Source organism: Castor canadensis, chromosome 4 (assembly GCF_047511655.1).
Source record: "Castor canadensis chromosome 4, mCasCan1.hap1v2, whole genome shotgun sequence".
In the NCBI taxonomy this organism is placed as follows: Eukaryota; Metazoa; Chordata; class Mammalia; order Rodentia; family Castoridae; genus Castor; species Castor canadensis.
The window spans coordinates 160,514,874-160,542,737 of NC_133389.1; the positions used below are offsets into that span (position 1 = coordinate 160,514,874).

The window sequence follows — 27,864 nt, forward strand, 5'->3', positions numbered from 1 at the left end:
TAGGTAGTCAGCAAACTCAAAATGCAGATGTTACTCAAGACTTTGGTTTGCTATTGCTTCAGGAGGTATACCCACCATTGCTTTTGTTGGCAAAAAGCATTTGTAGAGGATGAAACTTTTCTAGGTCTATAAGAACCAAATGTACAGGGCTAAGGAATCTCGTCAGTTTTGTATATTTTGTAAAATAATTTTGTACAAAAATAGAATACTGACCCATGAATACCAGTGACAAGAAAGATCAAATTCCCATTGATTTTTGTGCAGTTAACAAATTTGTCAATGTTGCTGGAATCCACAGTCTGAGCTGACATCAATGATCCTGTGCCGATGCCATCACAAGCTGCAGAAATGAGATGCACAGTTACGGGGCAGAAAAATCTTATTTTTGGCTAATAAATCATTGTGGTATTTTAATTACAAAACAAAAATTATTATAAATGTTTTTCTTCATTATTTATTACCTTTGGTAGTAGGGATTGAATCCAGGGCCTTATATATCCTAGGCAAGTGCTCTACCATTGAGCTGGATTTCTAATCCCTTAAAATTATTTATTTAGCATTTACTATGGGGTCTGCTCTAAAGTATTGTCTCTATTTTACAGTCTAGTGTGCATGACTCACTTCAAAAGAATTATATTTTATATCAAGACCCAGTATGCACATGCAACATATATATGTAACTAAAATAAAACATTTAGCAACAGTACTTTCCCTTACTAATTCATTTAAAATATCATTGTTTTTAATGCCTTTTAAATGATGATCACCTCAGTAAAATAATTTCCTGATTTATTTGTGGCCTACAATCAATAATGTGAATAATAGTGGTCTAGTTAAAAATATATATTAAACAGCATGCTAATGCTTTAATGATAGTAGTTATCACCAGAATCAAAGAACATTGAAGTAGTTATACTTAAGTAGATGTGACCTATGTTTTTTGAAGACTAGTTTGGAGTGTGTGTGAGTGTGTGTGTGTGTGTGTGTGTGTGTGTGTAGAGAGAGACAGTAAACATAAATAATTAGAGGACATTAACCATTTGGGGATATAACACATGTATGCACAGAAATATCACAAGGAAACAACCTGTGTAGTTATCTTTATCTCAAACTAGCAAAAATGTCATGTTATTCTTTTTGTTTTCTCTTCTGCAAAATTAGAGAACAGGAGGGCGGAAAAGGTCCTTCCCAAGGGGGATGGTTAGCACCAGTGGGAGTGGGGAAAGGGGTTAGGAGAGTGAATATGGTACAAAATAGGTGTACACACATGCATGTAAATGCAAAAATGATTTTGAAAAAGGAGAGAGAATGAAAGAGAGAAGGAAGGAGAAGGAGAGGCAGAGAAAAAGAGGGAGAGAGCAAGAGAGAGAAATGATTTGGTTTTAAAGTAAGTGTGAAGGTTCTTCTTTTCAAGGCACTCCTTAATATTTTGAAAAGCCTAATAACATTAGGGAGATTTGAACTATACTTCTGTCCTGCTTAACTTAAGTTTCATTCTGGTGAGGAATTTGAGCACTCAGAGCTGGAAAGAATTTCTTCCTCTACTGAAATTCTATTGTTTGAATTATATGCAATATTTATTTAATACTTATGCTATACATCCTTGCCATTTCACATGTCTTTAAAATATTTTTAAGGCCTGGATAGCAAATGCCATGTTTGCATATCCTTTACATTCCTGTATATGGTTAACAGATCACTTTGTACAAAATAATAAACAAGTAATAAATGTTATCATTCCTAAAATAACAATGAGAAACAGAGTTTTGTGCAAAATTTCTAATATTTTCTACAAGTAAAATAAAATGCAAGTTTGGGTAATGTAGCACAGCCTCAGAGCACTTCTCTAGTAGGTGTATGACCCTGGGTTTAATCCCCAGCACTGAAATACAACTATTCAACTTTATTTCTGAGTTCCTATCAAAGTTAACTCTGAGTTTGATCTGTAGCAGTTAGGTTGACATAACTCAAAACCAGTAACACACACTGTTAGTTGGAAAGTGTGTGTGTTGGGGGGTAAGTTACACTGGTGGAGTGGGTTTATTCTAACAGTCTAGCTTCATTGGTCTATTAAAGAAAACCTGTTCTATCACTCACCTTTTGGACAAATATCAGTGCAAGGTTTACACATTTTAATCCCATTTTCTTCTATTTCCATCTTGGAACTAGGGCAGGCACGCACACAAGAACTGGAATCTACTACAAAGTTATCTGATTTTTTTTAAAAAAAAGGTAAAATAAGCAATAATATTAATGTTCAGCCATCATGTTAAAACAAGGCATTTTATAATTTGAAAATGGTTAATGTCATTGATAGTATATATGTCTCTTCTCTTAAAAAATGCTTGGTTTAAATATCTCCCACTATCCATCCATATTTGAATCCACGAGCAATGTGTGTTAAAAACAACTGGTACTTGCTTGACTTCTGTTCCACATCTTTAATTGCCCCCAAGCTAGAGTAGACTTCTTTTATACACTTAGGAAACTACATGGCATTTACTTTGTGTTTCTCAGTTGTTCCACTTCATTTCATGACATGATACAAGTCTAAAGTCTAAAAATACTTCAAGTTCATGAAGCACACTTAAGTTAAACTGCCTTAAATCAAGATAGTGCGTTTCATACCCAGGAGAAAATGTTTAAACTGCATTCTATGTTTCAATGGAGTGCCCAGAAACTTCCTCTCTCCTGTAATTTTTATGAGGAAAAAAGTAAAATTTGAAAATGTAGTTCTTTAGGAAAGGTATACCAATTAGAGAAGGAACATCTTATTACCTAGTCTTTAGTGAAATACTTAGGAGACCCATGATCTGTGATAGGGCAGGACATTCCTTCCAAAACAAAGGACAAATTATTGCATCTAGAACCTCCCGTAATAATGGGAAAACATGACACCTACTGGGTTACTTTGGTTTTGAAGGCACTATCATGCCCTGCCAGGAATATTTCTCTTGCTCTATGTAAAAAGGTATGGAAGACAGTGGAAAGGCATATAGTGCAGGAAACCCTGCGAGATCCTATGATAATGCAAGTATCTATGGTGGGACTCTTTGTCATGTAAAGTTATGGCAAGTCCAAAATGAAAAACATAAGAGAGACCTCAAGGTTTCTAGAGGTAAGCCACACCATCTGTAGCACAGGATGGTGTCCCTTTTAACAAACAGTTCCTGGCATGCTTCTTGGTCACAGTAGAGATGAAGCACTTAACCATGATTGACCTTACGTTCTGAATTGCTCCTCATGAACAAGGCTTTGTTAGAGCCATGCTTTCATAATACTAGACAGAGCAACAGCACCCATTGTACAATTGCAGAAATACTTTTGGGATGGGATATGAAGAGGAGAACAAGAACAAGTGGACTGCACAAGCAGGTTACATCAGAATCCATGTCACCCATCACTGTGCTGACACTTCTCACTCAGCTCATTATCTTTGACTACCCTCCAAAGGAGGGTGCTTGAAACAACACGACATAGGAAGACCAAAAATAAGCTTTCTATGTAGGCACAAGCTGAAAATGATAGCTTTCCCACTTAGGAATGAGTTTGAAAGGCAAATACAAGATAAAAATTCTACCAAAGGGCATGGTTCTGGGTAGAGTAACAGATCACTCTGTGTGGAGAAAGAAATGGCCTTAAGTTAGAGTATATATGGATGTATGAATAATGACTTGCTCTGAGAGAAGAAATACTGGAAAATCTGGGTATGAAATTAGTCAGGGATGTATGGGGATATGTAGAAATCCATGGGAGTAGGCATGGAATACAAAGATTTTTGTATTTCAGTTTATCTACCAGTGAGCATCTACTACAAAACAGATCCTTTGTTGATATGGCATCAAAGCAGAATCCTGCTTCCTTCCCTTCTCCCATAGATATTGATTCTGAGAAACCAACCTGCGACTGGTGAATGTATTATATTAAGTAACCATTCTTTCTGCAAGGTCTTAGCCAATACCATATAATTAAATGCCTTCATATTTCTGCAGCCTTTTATGGCAAGGAGAACAACTAAAGATTGTGATTACCTTTATGTAAATTAGGTTTAGGTTTTGCAGACACATCGGCTTCAGAAGTCTGGATTAGGGTTTTGGACCCGTATTTGGAGTTAAATGTCCATGTTTTACTAAGACAGTTCTAGTATAAAAAAACTAACCCTTATGAGCAAGGCCCATCAGAGATTTCAATTTTACTATAGACAAATACTGAAGCATTTTACATTAGTCTTTATTTATGTATATAATTATATATATTATACGTATAAATAGAGAATCTGTACACACATATAAATCTGTACTACTAGAAGAAAAGTTTGTGAAATACGGCATCATATTCTATAGAATACAAAGACTTCATTTAAATGAGTATGTGAACAGATATGGTGATTTTTTTTTTCTTTTTTTGCCTTTCCGATAGGTAACACTAAGGAATGTCTCATTGGAAACTCAAAGCAAAGAAATTGAAACAAATATCACACATATATTATACTTAGTACCAGATAAGAATTATACCCATCATTTCAAATCCCCAGTATGAGTTACCAGTTTGCTAAAGACCCCTAAACATAGTCTTTGTATCTATTGTTTTTGTTTAAGTTTAGATTTTATGCTAAAATTATAATGGTATATATTCTAGTGTAAATAAATTATCAGGAAAAAATTTAGGTATAAATTCATTCTTACTAGAAGCAAGCCATATTTATTATATAGTCTGTTGCCACTTAAATCCACTTAAAATTTTTGAGAAACACCCTGAGGAATTGTGAAAACAAGAAGACTTTAGGAGTCAACAACTCCTTACTCTAATCTCAAATATGACACTCATTTGCTAAGATCTTTAGACCAATCCCTTAAATATTTTGATTTTAATTTCCTTATTTGGGAAATGTGAGTCTTAGTATCCATACCCACAGTAATTCATGCTATTATTTAATTTCAAATGAAAATGAACTTACATGAAATGCTTTCATTTTTAAAATATGTTGTAATTAGTTTAAATATTCTTATTCTGTCACTTACGTGGGCATTTCTTGACACAGAATGCTCCATATGTGTACTTCGCATTGAAGTTGTGCTCCAACTGGAAGGTGGTTGGATTGTACACGAAGGTTTGTGGACACTGTGTAACACATGCTCCACTGTCATTGAAATTCATGCAGGCCTGCAACACAGCAGATATTACTTCCATCTACACACAATCTTCATAACACTTAAGATGAATCACTGTTGCAACAGCTCTGTGAGGTTGTATTTTTCATTTAACATACATCAATTTTATAAAGACTTCAAACTTTGATGATTTTTAAGATATTCATGTTTCTTAAATATTAACCAAACTTTTATTTTCTCATTTCAGTGACTATAACATTTAAGGTTACTGATGTTTAAATTGCTTGGTACTTATCCACTAATTTCTAAACTGAGTATTAGTTAAGTTCTTAACTTTAGTTGACAATGGAAGATTATTTAAGTTCACAGTGATTTAAACAGTTGTGTTTAGTCTTTAGAGTCAATGAAGTACCCAATTCTATGGGTTAGACTTGTTTTGAGCGGGATTGGAGAGTTCAGTGCCATAAGTAGCATGTTAAATAAATAAGGAAACACTGTGATGATCATTTAAGTGGACTTAAGAAAAAGACTGTGGCAAGTAACTAGCCAAGTGCAAATGCAAAGCATGTAACATCAAAATGTACAGTTAGCCTGTAATTAAATAATGTGATGACATTTCTTATATAGCCTCTTTCAAAGTGCCTCACCATTTAGTAAAGTCACTATATTTAAAAAGACAATTTCTGCTCACATATATTTGGCATGAGAAATAAATTTATTAATATTTTCAAACTCAGTTGAGAAGAATTGAAGACATTTTAGCACCTGAGAAATCCCCTCTCAAGAGTACTGGATGCTGAAGTCAGTGCTTTGAGAATGCTAGGCAAGCTGTTTACCACTTGAGCCACACCACTTTGATAAGTTTGCCTGGGCTGGCTTCAAACTCCTAACTCTCCTGCCTCTGCCACCCAAGAAGATTCAATTACATGCCTGTGGCTCCAAGGCTGGCTAGGTGTTAGCTTTTGATATCAAAATAAAGCATATGAATAAGTACATATAAACATGAGGTTAACGTAGTGTTAATGAGCTCATTCTCTTAATTAAGAAATTAAATTTCCACAGGAATAATTTAGGCCTTGGAAGGCAAGTGAATGTAAATTTAAGCTCTGTTTTACATTTCATCATGAATTGTCATACGGTTATTAATAAGCATTAATTTATTCTGTTTCCTCCAAACATTTGCTTCATCAATTGTTGTTTCAGCAAGCACTTTATCACAAACATGACAATTCCCTGATGATGGTCTACTAGATGCATAATCACAACAAGACACACCGATGATACATTATTCAGTAAGATGACACTTTCTAGGAAGAACCTATTAAAAACCAATCTAGAAAACTCAGTAAGTTTTAATTTATGGCTATGAAACTTCATGTGTTCTTATAATTGTTTTGCTAACATACTTTATGCAATGTTGTGCATAGATTGCTTGGGAACAAAGGGACATAAGCCAGAGGAATAAAACAAATTCCTCGCACACAGTGTGCGAGAACAGTGTACCTTATACCAAGGCCTTGGTCTGGCAGGTGTGAACACTCTGTACTAAATGCCAAAGTGGAATCACTGGACCATTCCATAAAAGTAATGAAAGAAGAATCCTAAAGCTCGCTTGGCACTCTGCCTATCATGATAACAGACCGATGAAAAAAATGCAATACCAAACTTCAAAGTGAGAGTTTTTCCTAGCATTGTTTATTGTTGCTATTGTTTTGGAATCATTAACACAACACCTGCAGCATTTGGAGTCTTTAAAACCAAGCTCCTGTCCTCTCCTATATATGCAGGTGATAGACAAATGAAAGGTTCTCAATTCAAGACCTGCTGTGCATCTCTGTGTATCTTCTTATACTTTTAACATTTGATCCTTTTTTCTTCTTCATCTTTATCCACTTTTGCAATACTTATTTTTTGTTTCATGATAAAATTATGGTAGACAAATTAAATTTTTCATAATATTAAATGTTAAGTAATCACTGTCTACATAATAATAGTTTTAACTTTACATTGCTTTTTGGAATTTGAATATTTATATACTTAATTGTAGTGTATGTTTGTTTAATATTTGAAAAGTGCAAAAAAAATTTTGTATTCATTTTTAACAATAAAAACAATTTCCCATATTTAAGATCTGCAGCCTAAAAATAAAGCTAATGTTCTGGTGTATGAACTTGAATTAAATTTTGCCCATAGAATTGCTTATATGTATTCCAAAAATCAAAAAGAATTATACCAAGGATGTACTATCAAAATGTAATTAAAAAGTATCCCCAACAAACTATAAATGTTAGCTTTAAGGAAATAAAAGTGTCCTCTTCAAAAATAAAAATCATACAAATTAGCATATAATTATCTTAAATGTGCATTCATTAGTCTTAAATTTTGAACAATACTAGTTTGTAAACATTATAATCTGAAAATATTGAAATCAATAAATTCATCTGCTTTAATCGCAAAATTTATATTTAAGAAATTAAATGCAATTGCCCTCGCATGAATCAATGATGCAACAACATAAATATATATATATAATCATTGCATTTTTGGAAAGGATGCTCTTAGGTTCTATGAATGATAACTACATATGTTCTCCTTCATGTACTCCAGTAAATCTTATTTTTAATATAAATTATATCAAACGGAATAGAAAAATTCTTGTGAATCAATAGCCAATTAGTGAGAGAATGGGTTCTAGGAAAAGAAACTATCTTTCTTAATCCTAACCTTGATTTTATCATAATCTGATGTTAAAAATCTGATATGCCTAAAACAAGAAAGGAGGGAAAGGAGTGCAAGGGAGTAAGAGGGAGAACTCCCAGACATACAAAGCAATCGGTGTCCTTTGGTCCCGAGCAGCCTCCTGCACACTCTCTATGGCAGCAGTCACTGACGTAGGGTCCATAGCACCTGCCATCACATTGTTCTGCACACACCGTCCTTGTCACTGCAAAAGAGAAAGATGGGGCCTCGATCAAAATCAGCCACCACAGAAACTCTTAAGGCATTTGGAACAACTGACAAAAACTAAGTCCTACAGTACCAATTTACTAACCCCATTGCTGACTCAATTCTGCAAACATTTAATGAATGAGGTCTGCTATTAGATCAAAATTATTGTACAAATTTTTCAAAATGAGCATATATGTATTGTTTTATAAATACAATGTCTTACAAAATCATTTGACTTATTAAGAAAGAATCAAATTTAAGGTAAGTAAATAAAGCATTTGGAAGATTGGGAAACACAGTCAGCAAGGAAGTGAATTCATACCATGCACAGTAAAGCTTTTTGGGAGAAGGTGTCATTGGAGATAGTTAAGATTTTAGCACTCAGTGAAAAAAGAAAAACAGTTCTTTGTTTGTTTGTTTGTTTTTTTGTTGGTTGTACTGGGACTCAGGACTTCATGCTTGCTAGGCAGACAGGCAGGCACTCTACCACTTTAGCCACTCTGCCAGGTCTTTTTTTGTGTTGGGTATTTTTGAGATAGTGTATCACAAACCATTGGGCTGGCTTTGAACAATGAACCTCTTGATCTCTGCCTCCTGAGTAGCTATGATTACAGATGTGAGCCACTGGCACCTGGCCCACAATTTTACCTGATTCACACTATATTGTACAGAGGAAAGACAGAGAGAGAGAGAGAGAGAGAGGAGAAGAGGAAAGAGAAGAAGAAGAAGAAAGAGGAGGAGGAGGAGGAAGGCAGGAATGAAGAGAGGGAGGGAGAAAGGGAGGGACAGAGAGAGAGAGAAGGAATATTTAAAGTAAACTTTGCAAAAAGTTTCATGGGGTTTTCTTATTTTTTTAACCCAAGTTGACAGATTTGATGAGTTGATACCATCAAGCCATGGTATACCATAGATGGTGCATCACCATCTATGGTATACTATAGTTATGAGGTTCACACTCTGCTTATCTCACTTGTTTCAAAGATACATTTTCAAATTACATTTAAAGTATGAATTTTACAGGGTATGTATAACATATCACATCATGGGTTCTATAGTTCTACTTCAGCCTTATTTCTTTACACCTTTCTGATGAGTTCTAAGCATCTTTCATTGCTGCTTTATCAATACTCTTCCTCTTAAGCATTAGTATTCTCCAGGTTTGCTCTTGACAATTTCTTTTGAGCTATAAGCTCATTCGTGGATAAAGTCATTCATTCACTACTTGCATAGTACCTATAGGCAGAGAACTTTAAGATTCAAACTGAATTATTTATGGAGTCCAGCTGCCCAGAGAAGTCCTATTTAGATATCCCAACATGTACAACGTGCAAAGGCAATTCACTCTCACACTTCCACTACTGAGTACATTCCTTTTGTTTGTTTCTTATCTCAGTAATGAAAGCATCCTCTATCAAGTAGCTTAGCTAAAAATTTGGCAGGCATCTCCTCTTTCTCCTTTCCCCTGTCACTTCTGGTATCTAAGAAAATTGCCAAGTACTGTTTCCTAAAAATTCCTCATCACTTCCCTTGTCTCTATTCCAGCTTTGTTCAGAAACTTATCTTTGAATGATTACATAGGCTTTCAAGAGTTTCCTTAGATCTACTCTTTTACATCCAATTAATCCTCCATGCTGCAGTAAGAACAATGACTTGAAAACATAAGCCAATTCCTATACAATGAGCATTGAAACATTTGCCTCACCTGTACCAAAGAATTAAACCCTTAGCAAAGGATAAGACTCTTCCACAAATTGATAAGCATTTCCAACTCTACTGGTATCTCTCATCATTCACTGGGTTCCTCACATCTAGCAAGACAGGAATACCACTTTCAATTCTTGGCATCTTGCTTCATATACAGTTATGGTTCTCATTGCCTTTTTTCAAGGTATTTCTTCATGTTAAAAGCCTTCCTGTCTGCTCTGCCTAGCGAATACTTGCTCTGAAACTTTTCTAGACACATCTCCAAGCTGAATTAAATAATGATAAAGTTAACTAAAATTAACATATAAATGATAAAGTTAACATGATAGTCCAGGTGGTTTGAAGCCTGGCTCAAATCCAGTCTGTCCTGTGATTCAGGCAGGTTATATGACTACTCTGTCTCTCACTTTATGTTTTTGGGATGGGGTTAATATTAAGTAACTGCCTAAGAGAACTGAAAACAAATAGATACAAGTTAACAGGTTTAACATGATCCATGGTAACAGTACTCTACAAATGCTACATACTATTACTGTACTTAGCATAAGGTATTTTATTGTTTTGTCAATATTTCTCTCCATACCCACTAAACTATGAGTTGAGGATTATTTTCTCAATGAAGTTTTTATCATCAGTGACTAATATAGCATTTGGCAGTTAGTAGACAATAAATAAGTATATAGAAAAGTCACAACTTGCCAGTGTGAAAAAAACCTGCTGAGTGCTTAACAAATTATCAGACAAGGGGTAAAAAGATTTGGAGAGCTCAAATGGAAGTGCTCACAGAAATGTAATTAGAAAATATAAAACTAGCAAAGTAGAGAAATCAAAATGCAAATCAAATAACTTGGAATTGTTATTAGTATTTATTTAAAAGATTTTTAAGAGTTCCAAAAATTCTGCTGTTTTTATATGGATCTGCTTCCACTTACCATGATTATATTAACAAAATATATATAATGTTAACATATGAGGTGCCTCCTTTCACTCAGCATGATCATATTATTCCCTGTATAGTATAATCATTACAAATATCAAGATAGGGCTTTTATTTGGGAAGATGGTTCTTATAAGATTTTAGGAAATCCCAGGGGAAAAAAGTCCCATATATTTAGGTCTGGATTTGTAAAGGTATATTTTGCATTTGTAATTTGAGATACACTAAATAACTTCTATAAGTATTCTAGTATAAATTTCTATGTAATACATCAGCTTGGTCTATCCATTCAACTTTCTTTTAGTCGTACCTCAAATCTTATCTTCTCAGTGAAGTCTAGCCCTGTTTAGTACTAAATCTGTCTCCCCACAACTGACTCCTGAAGTCTTTCCTCTTCTTTCTCCCTCTGTTTTTTTTCTTTCTTACATTCTTTCCCATTCTCTCCTTCCCTTTTTATTTCTTTACAGTGTTGATCACCATATAATAATCTTTACAATTTATGGATTACATTTATTTTGTTTTGTGGTATATTTCAATGTTTAGAACTATACCTGGCATTCATATAATTTCATACATCTATGTATAGATATATATGTATACATGTATATGATATATACCAAAATTAACCTTTCATTATCATATATTGTGCTGCTGTACCTCTCTTTAAACCAAATCATATATTTATTTAGGTGTACTTATTAGTAATTCAAACTATATAAAGAAAAGACTTAATAGACAGATACATAAAGAATAGATTCAAACATATTTTTTCTCTTCCAGATAAAGTAAAGCTATTCTGATGTATTGTGTCACTAATTAAAATATGTTAAATAAATAAATTACTACATTTGCAATAAGTGTCATCACAAGACACTATTAATTTGTTTCTAGTTGACAGGCATTGCTCAGCTAGAAAATAGCATCCAGGAATAGCATCAACAATCATATCCTATAAGTCACATCACATTTTAATTATAGACACGTATATCTAAATATTAATTTATATTTTAACTCTGTCATAATTTAAGGTAACTATGCAAAATGTTTACTTTTCCCTTACATATTTACTTTGGTCTTCTCTGCCACAGAGAAAGATACAATAGATCAACCAATTATAAATACTTTTAAAAAAATTTGTTTTAGGATGGCAAAGTATAACTATGGTGGCTAAGGATGTAAGCACTTAGCACAGGCCCTAGGTTTGACCCCCAGCACCATTTAAAAAAAATAAATTATGGCTGGTGGAGTCGCTTAAGTGCTAGAATGGTGGAGCACCTGCCTAACAAGCAAGAACACTTGAGTTCAAACTCCAGTATCTCCAAAAAAAACTTAAAGAGACAAACAGAAAAGAAAGGAATTATGGTACTGTTCTCAAAAACAATCTCAACAGATGTTTTAAGTAAATTATATTCAACATTGAAAATAGCACTTTTTATTATCAAGACTTTCACATTCTTTAATTACAAATGAAAATTCAGTAAGTATAAAACATATTTGGAATTATTTTTCTGATGTATAAGTGAGCAAAAACAACAAAACAATAAACCTAATTTCTAATCAGTGATTTGACAGAGTTAAGAAACAACTCCTTATTGGTCTTATGAGACTTGCTTTTAGAAACAAAGCACTCCTTTTACATGTAAAAATTGCATGCGGGAAAAATGGGACAGCACCAAAAAATAAATCTATTTAACAGCATTTTTTGATTAGTAAACGTTATTTACTTAATACAGATAAGCTCATCAGACAACACTCATGGTTTATGATGAAGCAATGAACAAGAAAGAGTTCCAGAAATCAGTGAGAAAACTCTGCTTCCAAATTTAATAAACAAATTTAATGAACGCTACAAGGACATTGCTGAGAGAATACATTACCTCAAAGAAAGTATTTGTACATAGCTTTATCTTACCAGTAATCACTATTAAAAACAATGACTTAATTATGTCTTTATATGTAATGACAACTAATATTATGATTAAAGTTAGTACCATAGAATAAATTTGCTTTATTGGAAGATTGGCACTTATAAGTCAAATATTTATTGTTGCTTTCTATTAGGAGGAAAAAGAATGTCACAACGACCAGACAAAAATATCCACCCATTGAATAAATGAAATAAAGCTCAGTTTTGGCAGACTCTCGAAAAATGTTTTCTCACCTTGTTTTCACACTCTGCTGTCCCCCCTTTTATTTCTCCCTTATTTTCCCCACCTCCCCTCCCTCAGTGACTTTGAGTATCTTCATGTCCTCCATCTAATGCTTAAGATCATCTAACAGGACCATTTCAAATGGAAATTCTTATATAAATTAAAGTTTTGAGTCAATTAGTATCAATGGGACCCAAGATTATCCATTTGTCATGAGCGTTTCCAAGTAATGTCCCTGTCTGCTGGTTCAAAAATCCCAGGATAGAAAGAATTTAAATACATACATGTAATGCCTAGGAGTCACCTAATTCCTATTAAATCAAAATCACTGGCAATATTCCAAGAATTTGAATAATTTAAAGAAGTTCCTTGGGAGAGTTCAATGTGTAGTCTAGAGTTAAGAACCATTATTCTATTCAGTCAAAGTGGGAAAATTCTGTAAGTCTTTTACAGCATTTGATTGATTGACAGACTAATTATTCTTTGTCTGAAACAGTCCCAATACCCTCTTCCTTTAATTTCCTATGTATGTTGTTAAGCTCTCTATCACTAATCAGAAAATCAAACAAACAAAAATCAATGAACAAGCAGATAGGAAGATTTGGAAGGAAAATAACCTAGACTGGGTGCAGAAATAATGCTGGGCTCATTCAGAAGGCAGAGTTTAGAAAAATGAGCTATCATTAGAGAACTTCTCACCTACTATCTGCATGAGAAATACCCTGGGGACATCCCCAATTTCATGTTTAAGCACATTTTAATGTGCATTAATTTAATATTTCTTTGAGTAACTGACAAAATTTCAACAAATGGGGTCCATACAACATACCACATTCATTAAATAGAACTTAAATGGAATGGTTTTGAAGTTGCAGTGTTTTCTGTTACTTGGATATTTGAACAAGAAGAAAAATTTTTGGATTAAACAGAGTTGATTTTGGTTAGGTATGAGGAAGAATTTATTGACTCTGGAGTGAAACACTAATGAGCTGCTGAATGGGTCCTTGAGTGTCTCTTTGTTAGTATTTTAAGGGAAATCTCTTCTGGGTACTCTTTACCAAACACAGGAGGCTTGATGACATGTTCTCCGGAGGTCCCGTCTGGATTTAGAATCCAATATTTATTCCTATGAATGGAAAATTGTGTTTATCAATGAACACTTTGAGCTGTGTAGCATGCTTTCCAAAAGCTTTCGTGAACAGGATATACTTGAAGTGAAAAAAATGAAGCTCACAAACGATCCAAGAATGGCATTACTTGAGGAGCATGCTGAGATGTGTAGAATATCAGGTTTAATGAAACCAACACCAAATTACACATAGTATTTGTAATTCTATTTTGGTGCCCAAAATAGAATAGCTGGACACCACTGAATATGCAGGGGCAGGTGGACTCTAAGAATCAAATAGGAAGACTTAAAAGTAAAGATGCCTGTCTCTATTCCTACATACTGATTCAGTAAGTCTGAGGTAGGTGTCAGAAAATTTGTTTTCTTATTGGGAGCCCCAAAGTTTTCAGAAGGAGATTTTATAAGCCAATATTTTGAAACATCTGCTGTAAGATACTCTCTTCTTCCCAAGACAATGTACCTCCAAGAGGAGTAAAATATATATTTAGATGGAAAGGCAGAGGTGGAGATGGATCTTAAATTGACATACTCTTTCTTATTTTCTTCTATGTCTCATACTAATTATATCAAAGCTATTGCCACATCTTTTAAAGCCTCATGATAAACATGTATCTTGATTTGGACAGGGAAGGAATTATACGCTTTAAGAATTTTCCAATCATTTTAACCAATAACATAAGGTTTAATATTGAAGAAGTTTCTCAGAGGTGATTTTTTTAAACAATTAGAACTTACAAAGTAAAATTATGAGAAATTATCTCGGTCTTCTAAGTGGATATGAAGGCCAATCATATCCACTTTTTAGCAGAGAAGAAAATCTAACCATTTTTCTTTTGTTTTTAATTCCTAAATGACTGAACAGTAGCTACTGTAAATAAGTTAAACTGGTCATGCCATGACATATGCACTCCTAGGGGTAACAATCTTGTTTAATAATAAATGCGTAGTTCACCTGAAAAACATAGCACATACCTGCACAGTCCTTGCTGACAATGACATTCAGAATCAGTTAATAAAAGCAAGCCCAGATTTCCACAAGTACTAATCAGGTTTGCCCTGTCCTAGATGAATCTCTGGTGACCCAAAGGCTGTGACATGGTAATATTGTTAGTTGTGTCAAAAAGGGAAGGGCTCTTGTCTAATCTATTCTTCATCACCACCTGCTTTACTCATTTATTTATTTAATGAACTTTTATTTAATCTATTTTATAAAGACATGCTAAAGATTAACTGAGGGACCTTAAAGTTGATTTTTAAGTACACTCTTAGTCACAAGGGAAATGCTCCTCACTCTCCCTCATTAGTAGGCTATTAACAGCTACAAAGTTTGTGAATCAGGATTCAAAGAACAAAACAGTATTACCCTATTACATTAACTATGAAAATATTCTTGACAGTAAGTATGAGTTATTTTATAAATCCCTCGCAGTACTATAGAATAGATTTTAAGGCAATAAAGAGTGTGAATCTGCTTAAAATCGGTGTTTTCTTAAATTTATTTTATGTTAAAATTGAAGGCTACATGATACAATGTACACATAAATGATATTCTGAATATAAATTAGTCAAAACATGAAATAATAATATTATGAACCTGTCACAAACCAAGAAATGTGGAAAAGTTATATTAAACATATTGCAGTCTCTTTGCTTCATAGTAGGTCACATAACCTTTGTGTATTCTAGTTCTATATCTAAAACTCTTGTAGAGGATAATAGAGGTAATTTCTATCCCACTTAATACATAGATGGGCTTCCTTCTCATAAGTTAATGCAAACCATTACAGAATATTAAAATGAGAAAGAGATTCACATCAGGTAAAGCACGAATACAAAATACTGTCTATACTTCTCCGAGAGATGTCACTACTTCTTAAGAACAGTAAAGGTGGTTTCTAGTTTTGATTAAGATAAAAATGTGGACAAACTATTGGTGGGTATATAAATTCATACAAAAGTCTTTAAAGGATAATTTAAATATTCACTGATGATAATTGAGGCTAATGCAGTGTAAACTAAATATCCACTAATCAGGAATTTGTTAGGTAAATTACTGTATCACCATCACTTGACCAACTAACTGCTATAGCATCTGAAAAACACAGAGTGAGGTTGATCTCCATGTGTTGAAATGAAAGGACTTTTAAAATATAAGCAGGTAAAATAAATACTAAACAAAATAAGAATATATGCGGTATATAAACTTTTTAAATCAAACAAATTAAAATTCCAGTGCTTATCTGTGCTTTGTGTTGACACCTATGTACAAACACATACGTACACCAAACTTACTACTATAAAGTCATATAAAGCATAAAGTGATTACTTTTTGAAAAAAGAGATAGGATCAGAAGAGTGTGCTGATTGATGGGGAGAAATTATTACTTTTAACTTTGTGCCCTTGAGTATCATGTAAAATTTTTTAAAAAGAAAAACCTGTAATGAAATAGCCCATGCATTTGGCAGAGCAAGTTAATTATCCCAGGGTCACAGATGAAGAAGTTAACATTTAAAAATATTTAACTAGGTTATCCTAGGGCACATAATAAGTTATTATCAGAGTAAGTTTTAAAATTAGTTTCTTGACTCCTATATATCCTCATTGATTTGTATGCATTTAGTTAGGCACCACAAACAATAGGTGTCTAAAGGTGACGACAAAGGGACTGGGAGAGAAGAAGACTATAGCTCCAGAAAGTACTTTAAATGCAAAATATAGCTAACGAAATTGAACACAAGTCTGCTTTACACCCATTGTTTGCTCCAAAGTCATATTAACTGACAAAATTATGAGTGATGATAATGAAAACTAAGATATTATTCAAATGTACTTCACATTTGTTGCTAAGGCCACAGAAATAAGACTATATAGCATTTTACAGAGGAGGAAAACTGAGCTCCAGAGAGAGCCAATACTCAAATCTATATATTAATAATAATGATAATAAAGAATTTAGAGAAAAATCTCTTAAAAGAGACTACAAACATATTTTAAGCATATAAGTGAGAATATTTTCAAAATACTGCTTTTGTCCTAATAGTACCTATTTGGGATCATTTTGTCAAAAAAGGCAATCATGCTACCGACTTGTCTACAAATTAAATGATGTTCCTTTATAGTGCCTTTTGACCTGTTTTTTTGTTTATTTTGGTACTGGCGGTTGAACTCAGTGTCTCACACTTGCTAGGCAGGTTATCTGCCACTTGTGATAGTTATTTTTGCAATACAGTCTCTCTTTATGTACAGGCTGCACCAGACCTCAATCTCCCTATCTGTGCTTCCCACATAGCTGGGGATTATAGACACATACCATCATGCACAGCCATTAGCTGAGATGAGGTTTTGTGAATGTGTTGAGTCAGCTGGCCTCAAACCATATTCTTCCCAATCTCCACCTTTTAAGTATCCAGGATCACAGGCTTGAGCCACCACATCTGGCCTCAAACTTTTAAAATCACAATTCATAGTACAAAAAATTGTATACAACATGGCTCAGTACATTATACATGCTGAAAAGTTCTGAGGAATGACACTGACCTAAGTTATATGCAAAACATGTTAATATTGTTTCTTCTGTTCTAATCTGATCTATTTGTTTTCCCTAATGTATCCTATTTCAATAAAAAATTGATGTTGGTCAGGGTCCACTGAAGTGATTTTGCAATTCACTAATGAGTTGCAACCAGCAGTTTGAAAGCACTGCTCAATTGCATGGACAAAGGTCAAATTAGGAAATAAGAAAAACCAATCCAAGTGCTCCTTTTTTATATATGTGCAGCAAATTAACCTTCTAATGAATTCAGGAACTTTCAGCCACTGGAGATGAAATTTCCTTTCTCTGAGGCTTTAGGGTTCCAGAGACCACAGAAAATCATGGCACAGTAGCACCTGCCACCAAGTCTATACGCCAGGAATTGTGCCGCTGTGACTGGCTACTCCTGGAGGTTAGTACTTTTGATTTCCACCATCATCTCTGGAAGTTTTGGATACTTATGCCTGAATTTCTCCTACATGGGAGTATGTTAAACCAGGGTCTAATACATATAACATTTATTACTCTCTTTAAGCAAAATATTTATAAAAAATAATACATCAGTAGACATCAAATCATAATAAAGAGGTGAGATTTATTTGCTACTTTTCTTTTTTTTTAAATTCTGGAATGACATAGCAACACACATTTCTAGGGAAATATAAATAACTACAGATATGTAAAGCTAAAAAAATTGGTTCTCTTATTGCAGGAATAATTTTGGGTGTCTATGTATCCTTCACCTCCTTATCATGTTTCCATGGTAGTATAACAGTTAAGAGAGCACAAGATACACAAACAAAAGAAACTCAAAATAACTCCAGTCTTTAACTGCATTTTTTCTCAAATTCTCTGGAGTCACATCCCCCTTTTACGTCTGTGAAAGAAATCCCATCACTCTACATTTCTCTGTACTCTGGAATTCTCCCACTCTCCTCCTTCGGATTCTTGCTCACCCAGTGCATCTCGTCCCTCCCATCCTGTTCCCAGGATGTGCTAGGATGATTTATGGGGAGTGAAGCAGATAATACATGTGAAGTTGTTAGGGTAAAGCCAGAACAACTTAGTAAGTGAGAGGCAACACAATGGATGTTTACTAGAGATGACTGCTGGGGTCCCATTTTGACTTTACAATAACAGCTATGCTAGATTAAAATCTTGAACCTCTCTGTGCTTCTGCTTCATTTATAAAATAAAATAACAATCGCCCTTATTTTAAGAAGCTGTTGTGAAGATTACATGTATGATGGGAAATCAATAAGCTTGGAGTAATGAAATAGTTCCTAATATAATGAGCACTGTATAAACATTTGCTATTACAATGCTAAATAATAAATAACTTATAGTTATCTTGTTTAACCTCAATGTTTTTCACTAAATACTGTATCACTAACATTTTTCTGTAGAAGTATAAATATGATTCTTCCATAAACTCTAAATTATACTATCATATGGATATATTTCAACTTAATCCCCTTTCTAAGACATTTTAATGGTTTGTATTTATTATTATTATAAAATATAAATAAAAATGTTTACCACACATCTTATGTGTGTGATAATTTAATATGTGTTGAAATAATAAATTTGTGCGTCTCAGAAAATGTGTGTTTCAAATATTTTAACACAATGACTAACTAGAGTACTAATGATGTTTACTATTTATAATCTACCAAGAGTACTTGAGATTATTCTTGCTCCCATAAATTCATCCTAACTGGGGATTCCTGAACATTTTTAAATTGCATGTTTTTATTGTAAGTATGGCCCAACTTTTTAAAAAGATTTTGTGTGTTGATTTTTAATTCTATAAAACTATTTTAAAATACAAAACTACAATGTAAAATAATCTCTTCCTTTTCTTCTATTTTGTAACTTTTAAATCATGCTTATAGAGGCCTTCATAATGTAATTTTCATCTTATGTTTTCCTAGTATTTATGGTTATCTCAGTTTTAAATTTTAGTCCATAGTCCATCTTTAATCTGTAGTCTATTTCACACTTCTATTTTTTTCATGTAGGATCCACTTCATGTCTTTTGTTTTATTATAGGTGTTTATTTTATTCCAAACCTAGCCTTGTGTTCCTAAACTATTTATTGAATAATCTATACTTTTTTCCATGCTGTAAAAATGCCAAGTTTATAAACACTAAGTTGCTATAAAGATTTTAGCCTCCACTTAGATTTACATTGGATTTCCTTGAGTTAATTCCATTCTGAATCCATACCACACTGTTCTAATAATTACTACCTTCAACATTTAAATACTTGGTGGAGAAAATTGTTCCACAAAGCTCTTTTCAAATGCTTAGCTCTCTTATTAGATGTGTTTTTCAGAGATACTTCAGATGATTTCTGTTAAGTTAAAAAAACACCACTGAGAATTACTAAAATGGTTAATGGCCTGACTTGACTATAGAAGGGCCAACAGTTTCATAGGATAAGTCTTTATCTTAGTATGTACTTCTACATTAATGTTTCCTCTACGGCTTGACAAAATATTGTAGCTCAATTTCTATTTTATCTTATTTTTTTCTTGACAAGGCAATTTTCTCTTGATCAAGAGGGTGCAAGCATGTGCTCACTCCCGCTAAGCAGCACACAAGCACAAAATGGCTGACAGTGGCTCCTCCTTCATTCCTGATGCAGTTGTACCTGCCCTCACCTGAGATTTGTCCAGGTCAAAGGTTCACAGTCTTTCTAGATTAGCTAAAAGGCTTGGGGGATGGGTTAGGGCACGCAGTTTGGTGGGCAATGGAGTTGTACAGGAATCCGGAAGAAGCAAGGACCCCTTAAACATGTGAGTCACCTAGGATGGTGACCTGAGGAATTTTTAAGTAATCTAAGAGGGTAACAAATACTTTGATAGAAAAGATCATTTTTCTTACATTTTAAAGAATGAAGTTTTGACATTATGTGCAAATCAGGTATGTTGATATCAAGACTCAATTTCTATTTTAAATTATCAATAATTACCCACAAATGTCACTCTCATAAAATGTATAGCATCCTCATTTTAGAAGAAAACAATTGCCCTGGCTAACAAATCTTTGGGATCAAGGCATGATGAAATCATTAAAAACCTAAGAACCTAAGAAGGTCTTACAGTCACGATGTTCTACCAGCTGTGTTGTAACAAAGTTCATGACCCTAGGTACTTTAGATAAGCCAAAAATACCTGTCTCCAGTGAAGTAGCCATATGTGAAAAACATTGTTTAAAAGCACTTTGGCTCTACTTCTTATAACTTCCCCATAAAAAGAGCATAGCTCTTTTGACAATGTTCATGAAAAGTAGCCAAGTTATCTTACAAATATTCAAATACTATATAGATTTATATTGGATTGAGATATAGAACATTAAAATAGCTGATATTTAGGTAATTAACATTCATCTAGTATAATGCACAAAAATGTGACTTCACAGAGAAATTCACCTATATTCAGTCACGTCTTGTGCTCTTTCATCTCTATGCTGGTACTTAATTCATCGCCCACCCAAAACAGTTAATTCAAAATAGAACACAATACACCTCAAATTAATGCTGGTATCTTGAAATAGACACTTTTCACAAAATTGCAAGACTCCCTAACTATGACAGTGGTATGGAAGTTTTCCATTCCCACTACCAAGATTGAATATACATGTCTTATTTATCAGAAGTATGTCATATGTAGATAATTTTGAAATTTCCTCCATGATAGTAGAAGATACTTACTTTAATGAAAATCAGCAATTTTATTTGAAAAGTGAAATAATTTAGAATGAAAAATCATCACTCTCAGAATTAAAAAATAGTTTTAATTATAACACTTTCGGATATTTTGAACTACTATTCTCTAAGTTTTCCTGATAATCCTTTAAATGTTAAGTAATCTGTCTCCAATGTCTCTTCCTAGATTATCTCCATCTACTACAGCCTAGAGTTTCCATTCTTCTCAATTATTTGTGTTTATATCATCGATGTCTTTATAATCTGTAACTATACCTGTGTACACTACACACACACATATATAGCTAGTCAATGTGAAGCACACACACACATCCTAATCACATAAGGAAACAGGCAAAGACATCATCCTTTTTCAAACCTTTCTTTCTATAGACACAGGAATTTGAGAAAACTGAGATTCATGAACTTAAGCTAGCTCAGAGGAGAGACTACATCTCTAGTCTCCTGATGTCCCCAGTTCAATATTCTTTTGACATGTTATACATTTCTTATCTTTGCTTTGTATCCCACACAGCATGACCAGAGAACAGACACAATTTTATATATTTTACTTATGCCCCATGAGCCCTTAGTATGGTATTAAGATTAAGCAATGCATTCTGAAGAACATTAAACTGTAATAGAGAGAGTATTTCAGGTAAAATTATTTCATATTTAAAATGAAAACTATTTTCTTTTAAGCATTTTGGAAAAATCATCAGAGGACAGCAAATATTATCTACTTTATGTCAAAATGAACATCATATCAATGGAGATTTTTCCTCATTTTTTTCATGGAAATTATTGGGTCACTTAAATGTTAAATGTATACACATAAGTAATTCATTGTAATGTTTCCCTTAATTTTACAATACTTCCAGAAGCTATAAATCCAAAGAAGGGGAAATAGAAAATAATTGAAATCAATAAAAGGGCTTATGGACATGCGAAGTTATTAGCAAAATACAAGAGTTTTAATTAAGGGTGTTGGTTTCTAACAAAGACTCACTGTTACCCTGATTGATTGAGAGTGCTGGCTCAGCTTTCTCTGTCCCCTTTAGCTCCCACTGCTTTTCTCTGCTCTAATTGGATATTTACCACTTCGGCACCTTCTTTTTCAACATTTGTTTTACAGAGACCCTAAAGACAATTACACTTTATACAAATTATACTTGTATGTATGTATGCAAGTACAATTAGTTTATCACCTTCATAATTTATCATTTTTGTTTTAAAAATAATCTACAGGAAACTTTTGGAAACTTCATGGAAAAAAGTACAAATTAATTTTGCACTCCTATATTTTCTTGATGGAATTTTGAGGAAAGAAAATATCTAATCATTTCCTTATATTTTAATATTCCAGTTCAGATCAGTTCTAGATTTATTTTAGAGCAAATTTATGTCATTCTATGTATTTCTAAAATTTCCCCTAAGATTGAGTAGAAAGCATAAAGCAGACTAATATTTTGTTTTTCTTCCCTCCCCTATGATTAAACCAAAACTTTCAATATATTACTATGGTTAGATGTAATTTTCTTTATGCTGAATCATAATAAGTTACTGAAGAAATGTTAAATATTTCTGAGTTTTCTTAGCATGTTCTATAAGGTCTTTATAAAACCAAAAAATAAGACAAAGCATTGTTGGGAAGAAGGTTTTACTTTGCCAAGAAAGAAACACCCCCATTCACAAAATTATTACAGCAGAACAAATGAATTGCCAGTATTAATTTTGCTGTTATGCTATTTTTAGTTTTAAAAAGATTTTGAGATACTCTGGTCACAAAGAACACTGTAAGTAAGAACCAATGAATTCTATCCAAAGTTTTCCTTCTGTAAAAACAATGTCTCAGCTTTAACATATTTAATGACAATGAAATGGGCAGAGGTACAATCTTTTTGTTCACTCCAATTGAAACATGCCTCTCCTTGTTAAATTTTGTGATGTAACATTTCAGTTTAGGAGACAAATTATCTTTTTCGACCTATTGTCAAATGCACTTACATTTTTCAATTTATTTCTATGCAAGAGATGATATTTGTAAAACTTGGAAGATGGTTATCAGTATAGAAAATTCTACTTATAAAATCTTAAATGAAGACAATTATGACTAGTTTAATGCAAAATGTATCCAATGTTAGGAAAAATCAAACTGCAGTATTTTAACGTGTGCTTTTTTCTCCTGCCCTCACTCAAATTGCAGTTACTAAATGAGATGACATTGGGTCTGGGAGGGAAAAAGGAATGTGTCAAATGAAACCACCACCCTTTCAGATAGCAGGAGACTCGATAGAGCTGGTCTAATGCTGTGCTTAAGATAAAAAGGGCATGCAGTAACTATTTTAAATGAGATAAGTGGGCTTCATATATCTTACAGGGACAGAGATAACTTTGTTCCTTTAACCATTATTATTTCTTAAAGCTTAGTTTTTCTCACACCTATACCTATACAACTCAGACCTCAGGACTCAGTTCTTTTGAATAGTGAGAGTTGTCATTCTTACCAGTAAGCCTGCTAAATAATACTTCTATAAGCTTCGACTTCACACAGAAGATAAGTTTGTCTCCCCTGACATGACTACATTAATCCACTGAATCAATTTACTTAAGCTGTGCCGTGAAGCAATGCAGCCACGATTTAACTGAGCTTAAAAGTACTTTCAAGTTGGAATCACTGCTCCTCCACATGTAATGCAGCTCTCAGGATCCCAGACTAAGTTGGATTTTGACCCTTTACAGCTATAGTCTTGTTAGGTTTGTAGGGTCAGGATGCTCTAAAATCAAAAGGGATTTAAGGAGAAAGAATTTGAGTTGCTTAGAAAATCAGACTCATGAGTAAAACAGTAGCAGTAAAACATTTGGTGAGACACAGCTGGTATAATTTACTTATATTAATATTTATAAAATTCTTTAGGTTATTTAAGATTTTTTAAAAAGAATTTGTTTAGGAAAAAAAAAACTACTTTAGAAAGAAATCTTTTAAAAATAGTTGCCAGTTCCTGCTTATACTCTGAATATTATTAAATACTATTATACTAAAAGTTGCACAAAATTTTAATAAAATATGTTTGAAAAGTTCACATAGTGAGCTGTTGTTTAAAGGAAACTGCCCATGTAGTCTCTCTCTCCTTCCATTTCACTGTTTTGAAAAGAAAAACCTAACTAAGCCTTTTCTCACCTCTGCTGCTTAAAACTTCTGCCTCCTGTAGACCTCCTCTCAAGCTTGCCATTGTTGTGACTGGCACCTTTGTTTCCCCATGTCTCCATTCAGAGAAGTTTTCAACTCTCATCACCACTCTGCTTCATTTCACCCTAACAATTCATTCATTACCATGAACTTGCTCTCAGAGAGCCTGAGCCATTTGTCTTTACTGTGGCCGGTCACTAGTCAGCGACCGAGAGGAAAACTCAGCACATTGCTAGGAAGAGACACCCATGTGGGAAGATGTCAGCAGGGGTAAAGGGATAGGGTGAATAAAACATGCTCAGTTTCCTTAGCAGACAGGACAGATAAGGAAATGTTTGGCAAAACGTGAAGTTGAATACCTCTAGAGAAGCTCTCGCCAAAGGGAATATATTTCAGTCATAAGGAAAGAAATTGCAAATAATGTGAGACTATGTTTTTCATATGGAATGGAATATTGTTAGAAACTTTCAAAACATATTTTCTGATTTATAAAGAATGAAAAAGAGTTCTGGTAAGTTTACTTCAAGTAGCTGTCATGGTAACTAACTTATCTTAATTACCAGAAGGGCCATTCAAATCTGATGGAAACCTAGAAAAGTGTGCATTTAAAATATTTGATCGTATATGTTACACCTCTACAGAATCTCTAGCATTGTCTATCCTATGGAGTTGCTTACAAGCTCTCACAAAAATATGGTCATAGTTTTAAACTTCAGGTCTTACAATAAATATTTCTTGGAGTAATTTAAAAATACATTTTGCCTTAGGATGCTGTGCTCTTTTAATATGAATAGGTAATTTATCCTTCAAGTAGCTCAGACAAGGTATGGAAGAGGACAGGGGTGAATGCCAAGGGAAAACAGCCTCTACTTCACTCTAGGGCTTTTGCTTGTTCCTTCCTAGACACTAGGTGTCAGTAGACTTCACCAGGTAGAACTGCCTAGGAGTTTCCCTCCCACAACCATTAATTCAGATGTAAAATGGATTAAGTTTTCTAGCATACTTCCTTTAGTTACCACACTATCAACAATTACTTATTGGGCCAAAAAATACTTAATCATTTCAATCATATTATTGTATTGAGCTTCATTTTAAAAATAAAAACTCTCCAAGATAAATGTATCTCCATTTTATAGATGTGGTAAGTGAGATTTAGAAAAATCAAGTCATTTTCTGTGACAGAAACTAGAAACTTCTGGGTTTGTATCATTTGACTGATTTCAATGTCCCTGACTACCATAAAATGCTATTGGAAATGGTATTCAGATAACAGTATGTCCTTAGACAAAAAACACATAGGAGGAAATTCTAAGTATTTAGCTGTGCAAATTTAACAACCTCTTTAACCATTTCTTCAGCACATGGTAAAATGAGGTTAATGATATCTTTCCTTTACCAGCTCACTATAGAAACAAACAACACAGGACAGGGATCTTAAATCCCCCTACCTACCAGAAGAAAGAGACATATTCCAATAGCAGCATTTCTCAGATCTAAGCTGCTTCATTTTCTCAGACCTAATGTGAGTCCCTCATAAGGAGACAAAATTTAGGCTGTCCTGACAGAGCCCACACCGCAACTAGCAGTTCTACATTAAAATAAGTAAAGAAAAAAAGGAAGCAGGCAAGTGAGTGAGGAGCAGCTTATTTCTGTTTGACAACTCACAAGGTTTTTGCAATGAAATGACCATTGATTTGTTTGCACTTCAATGATTTCCATGGTTATTTGTCACTTCACCACAATGTGTTGCAATAATTCTTTATTTTTTACTTATTATAAATGACCCTGTTAGTGTCAGCCCAGTGTTGTATGTTCTTGGTTTAAACGCCATTGCTATGAAAACATCGTCTCCAAATATTGTAGTGCATGAATTTTACACAGTAATCTAAAATTCTTGTCAAAACATTCCCTGCCATAAAACATTGTTTCTATTAAATAAGTTTTTTTAAATCTACACTGTGATTACTACATTCATGTAAATCTTTAGGAAAAATTGATGATGTCTGCTTTGCCCAGGACATAGGGAAACAGCATTCATACACATCCTTTCTGGTAGTGGAAATTATTGTTACCTCTACAGAGAGTAAGAACTCTATGTTGGTAATGTTGATCAATTGCAAATATGCCTGGCCATGACTTCTGCCAACTAATACTACAAATAAATCATTCATGTGTTCATGGATTGAATACTTCAAGTTCCTGTATACTGTAGTTTAGCTCTGGAATGTCCTCAAAAGGCTCATGTGTGAAAAGGCTTGGTCCCTGGCCCAAAGTGCCATCTGGGGGTAATGGGACCTTCTGGGAGTCTTGAGGCCCTCAAAGGGAATTGAGGGACCCTAATCCCTTTCTCTATTTGCTTCCCCTCCATGAGGTGATGGATTTTGCTCTGCTTCATGCACCCTGCCAGGACATGCTATCTCACAAGCCCAAAGCCAATAACCTTTCACCTTTAACACTGTGAACCAAACTAAACCTTTTCTCTTTGTATATTCATTCCAGGTAATTGTTACAGTAACAGAACACTGACTAACAAACAGTACAACAGGCAAAGCATTCTAATATTTGAATGAAAAATGGGCAGTGCAAATATATAGATATTTCCTTGGGTTTGCATAAATTATCTTTGAAGAATATGGTGTTTGTTGCCTATGGGTGGCTAAGGTACAAAAGTGGGATGCAGGTAATAAGAGAGTTTTACTTGATTCTCTTATATTTTATGAATTTTGAACATGAAAATGGTCATGAATTTTCAATAAAATAGTAAAAGTTCATTTATTATTGAGATTATATCTCTTCCTGTATTTTTCCTTTTGTATCTTATAATAAAATCATTCTGTGTTCCTTTTTAGAAACAGAATCTAGCAAAAGTCATGGATTGAAGCAAATTAGAATTCTCTAAACTTTCATCTGACAGTTTAACAAATTTTCACAATCTCTAATATTTGCATGTTAAATTCTTCAACAATATGTTCTGTCTTCTATGCTAATAAAAGAATTCATTTTCAAATTTTCACCACACGGTGTTTCATACATTATTTTAGTCATTCTTATTGCAGCAGGAAAAACAAATGATTACATTTAAATAGAGCAATTATTTTCCTGGGTTTTTGTGAAAGTGGTTGCTGTTTATTTGTTTCTCTGTTTTGAGGTAGGATCTTGCTAAGCAGACCAGGTTGGTATCTAACTCGCAATCTTCCTGCTTTAGCCTCCCCAATACTAGGACTATAACAGTGAGCCACAATATCCAACTTATCTTCTATTTTTAAAGAAGCCATTTTTCCTTAAGATTGGTGGAAATTCAATGCTGGTTTGAGTATCATGACTTTAAGAATGCCAAAAATATTAGATACAGATCTGGATAGTCAGTATGCTTGGTTGTTAAATGTCTTATTAGTGATGATTGTCTCATGTTTATGTTACTTAATGACTAATTCAAGAAACATACACTA

At 33.6% G+C, this 27,864-nt stretch overlaps 1 protein-coding gene across 13 annotated transcripts in view; it reads right to left on the reverse strand.

Moving 5' to 3' along the window:
* Positions 1-27,864, reverse strand: part of Erbb4 (erb-b2 receptor tyrosine kinase 4) — a 1,037,871-nt gene that overhangs the window by 305,038 nt on the left and 704,969 nt on the right. For all 13 annotated transcript variants that reach the window (XM_074071632.1, XM_074071639.1, XM_074071638.1 and 10 more), the window contains 4 exons: positions 7,937-8,055; positions 5,022-5,163; positions 2,098-2,211; positions 214-340 (listed from right to left, as the gene is read on the reverse strand). In XM_074071632.1, coding sequence (XP_073927733.1) covers positions 214-340; positions 2,098-2,211; positions 5,022-5,163; positions 7,937-8,055 — 502 coding nt within the window. The remainder of the gene's footprint in view (positions 1-213; positions 341-2,097; positions 2,212-5,021; positions 5,164-7,936; positions 8,056-27,864) is intronic.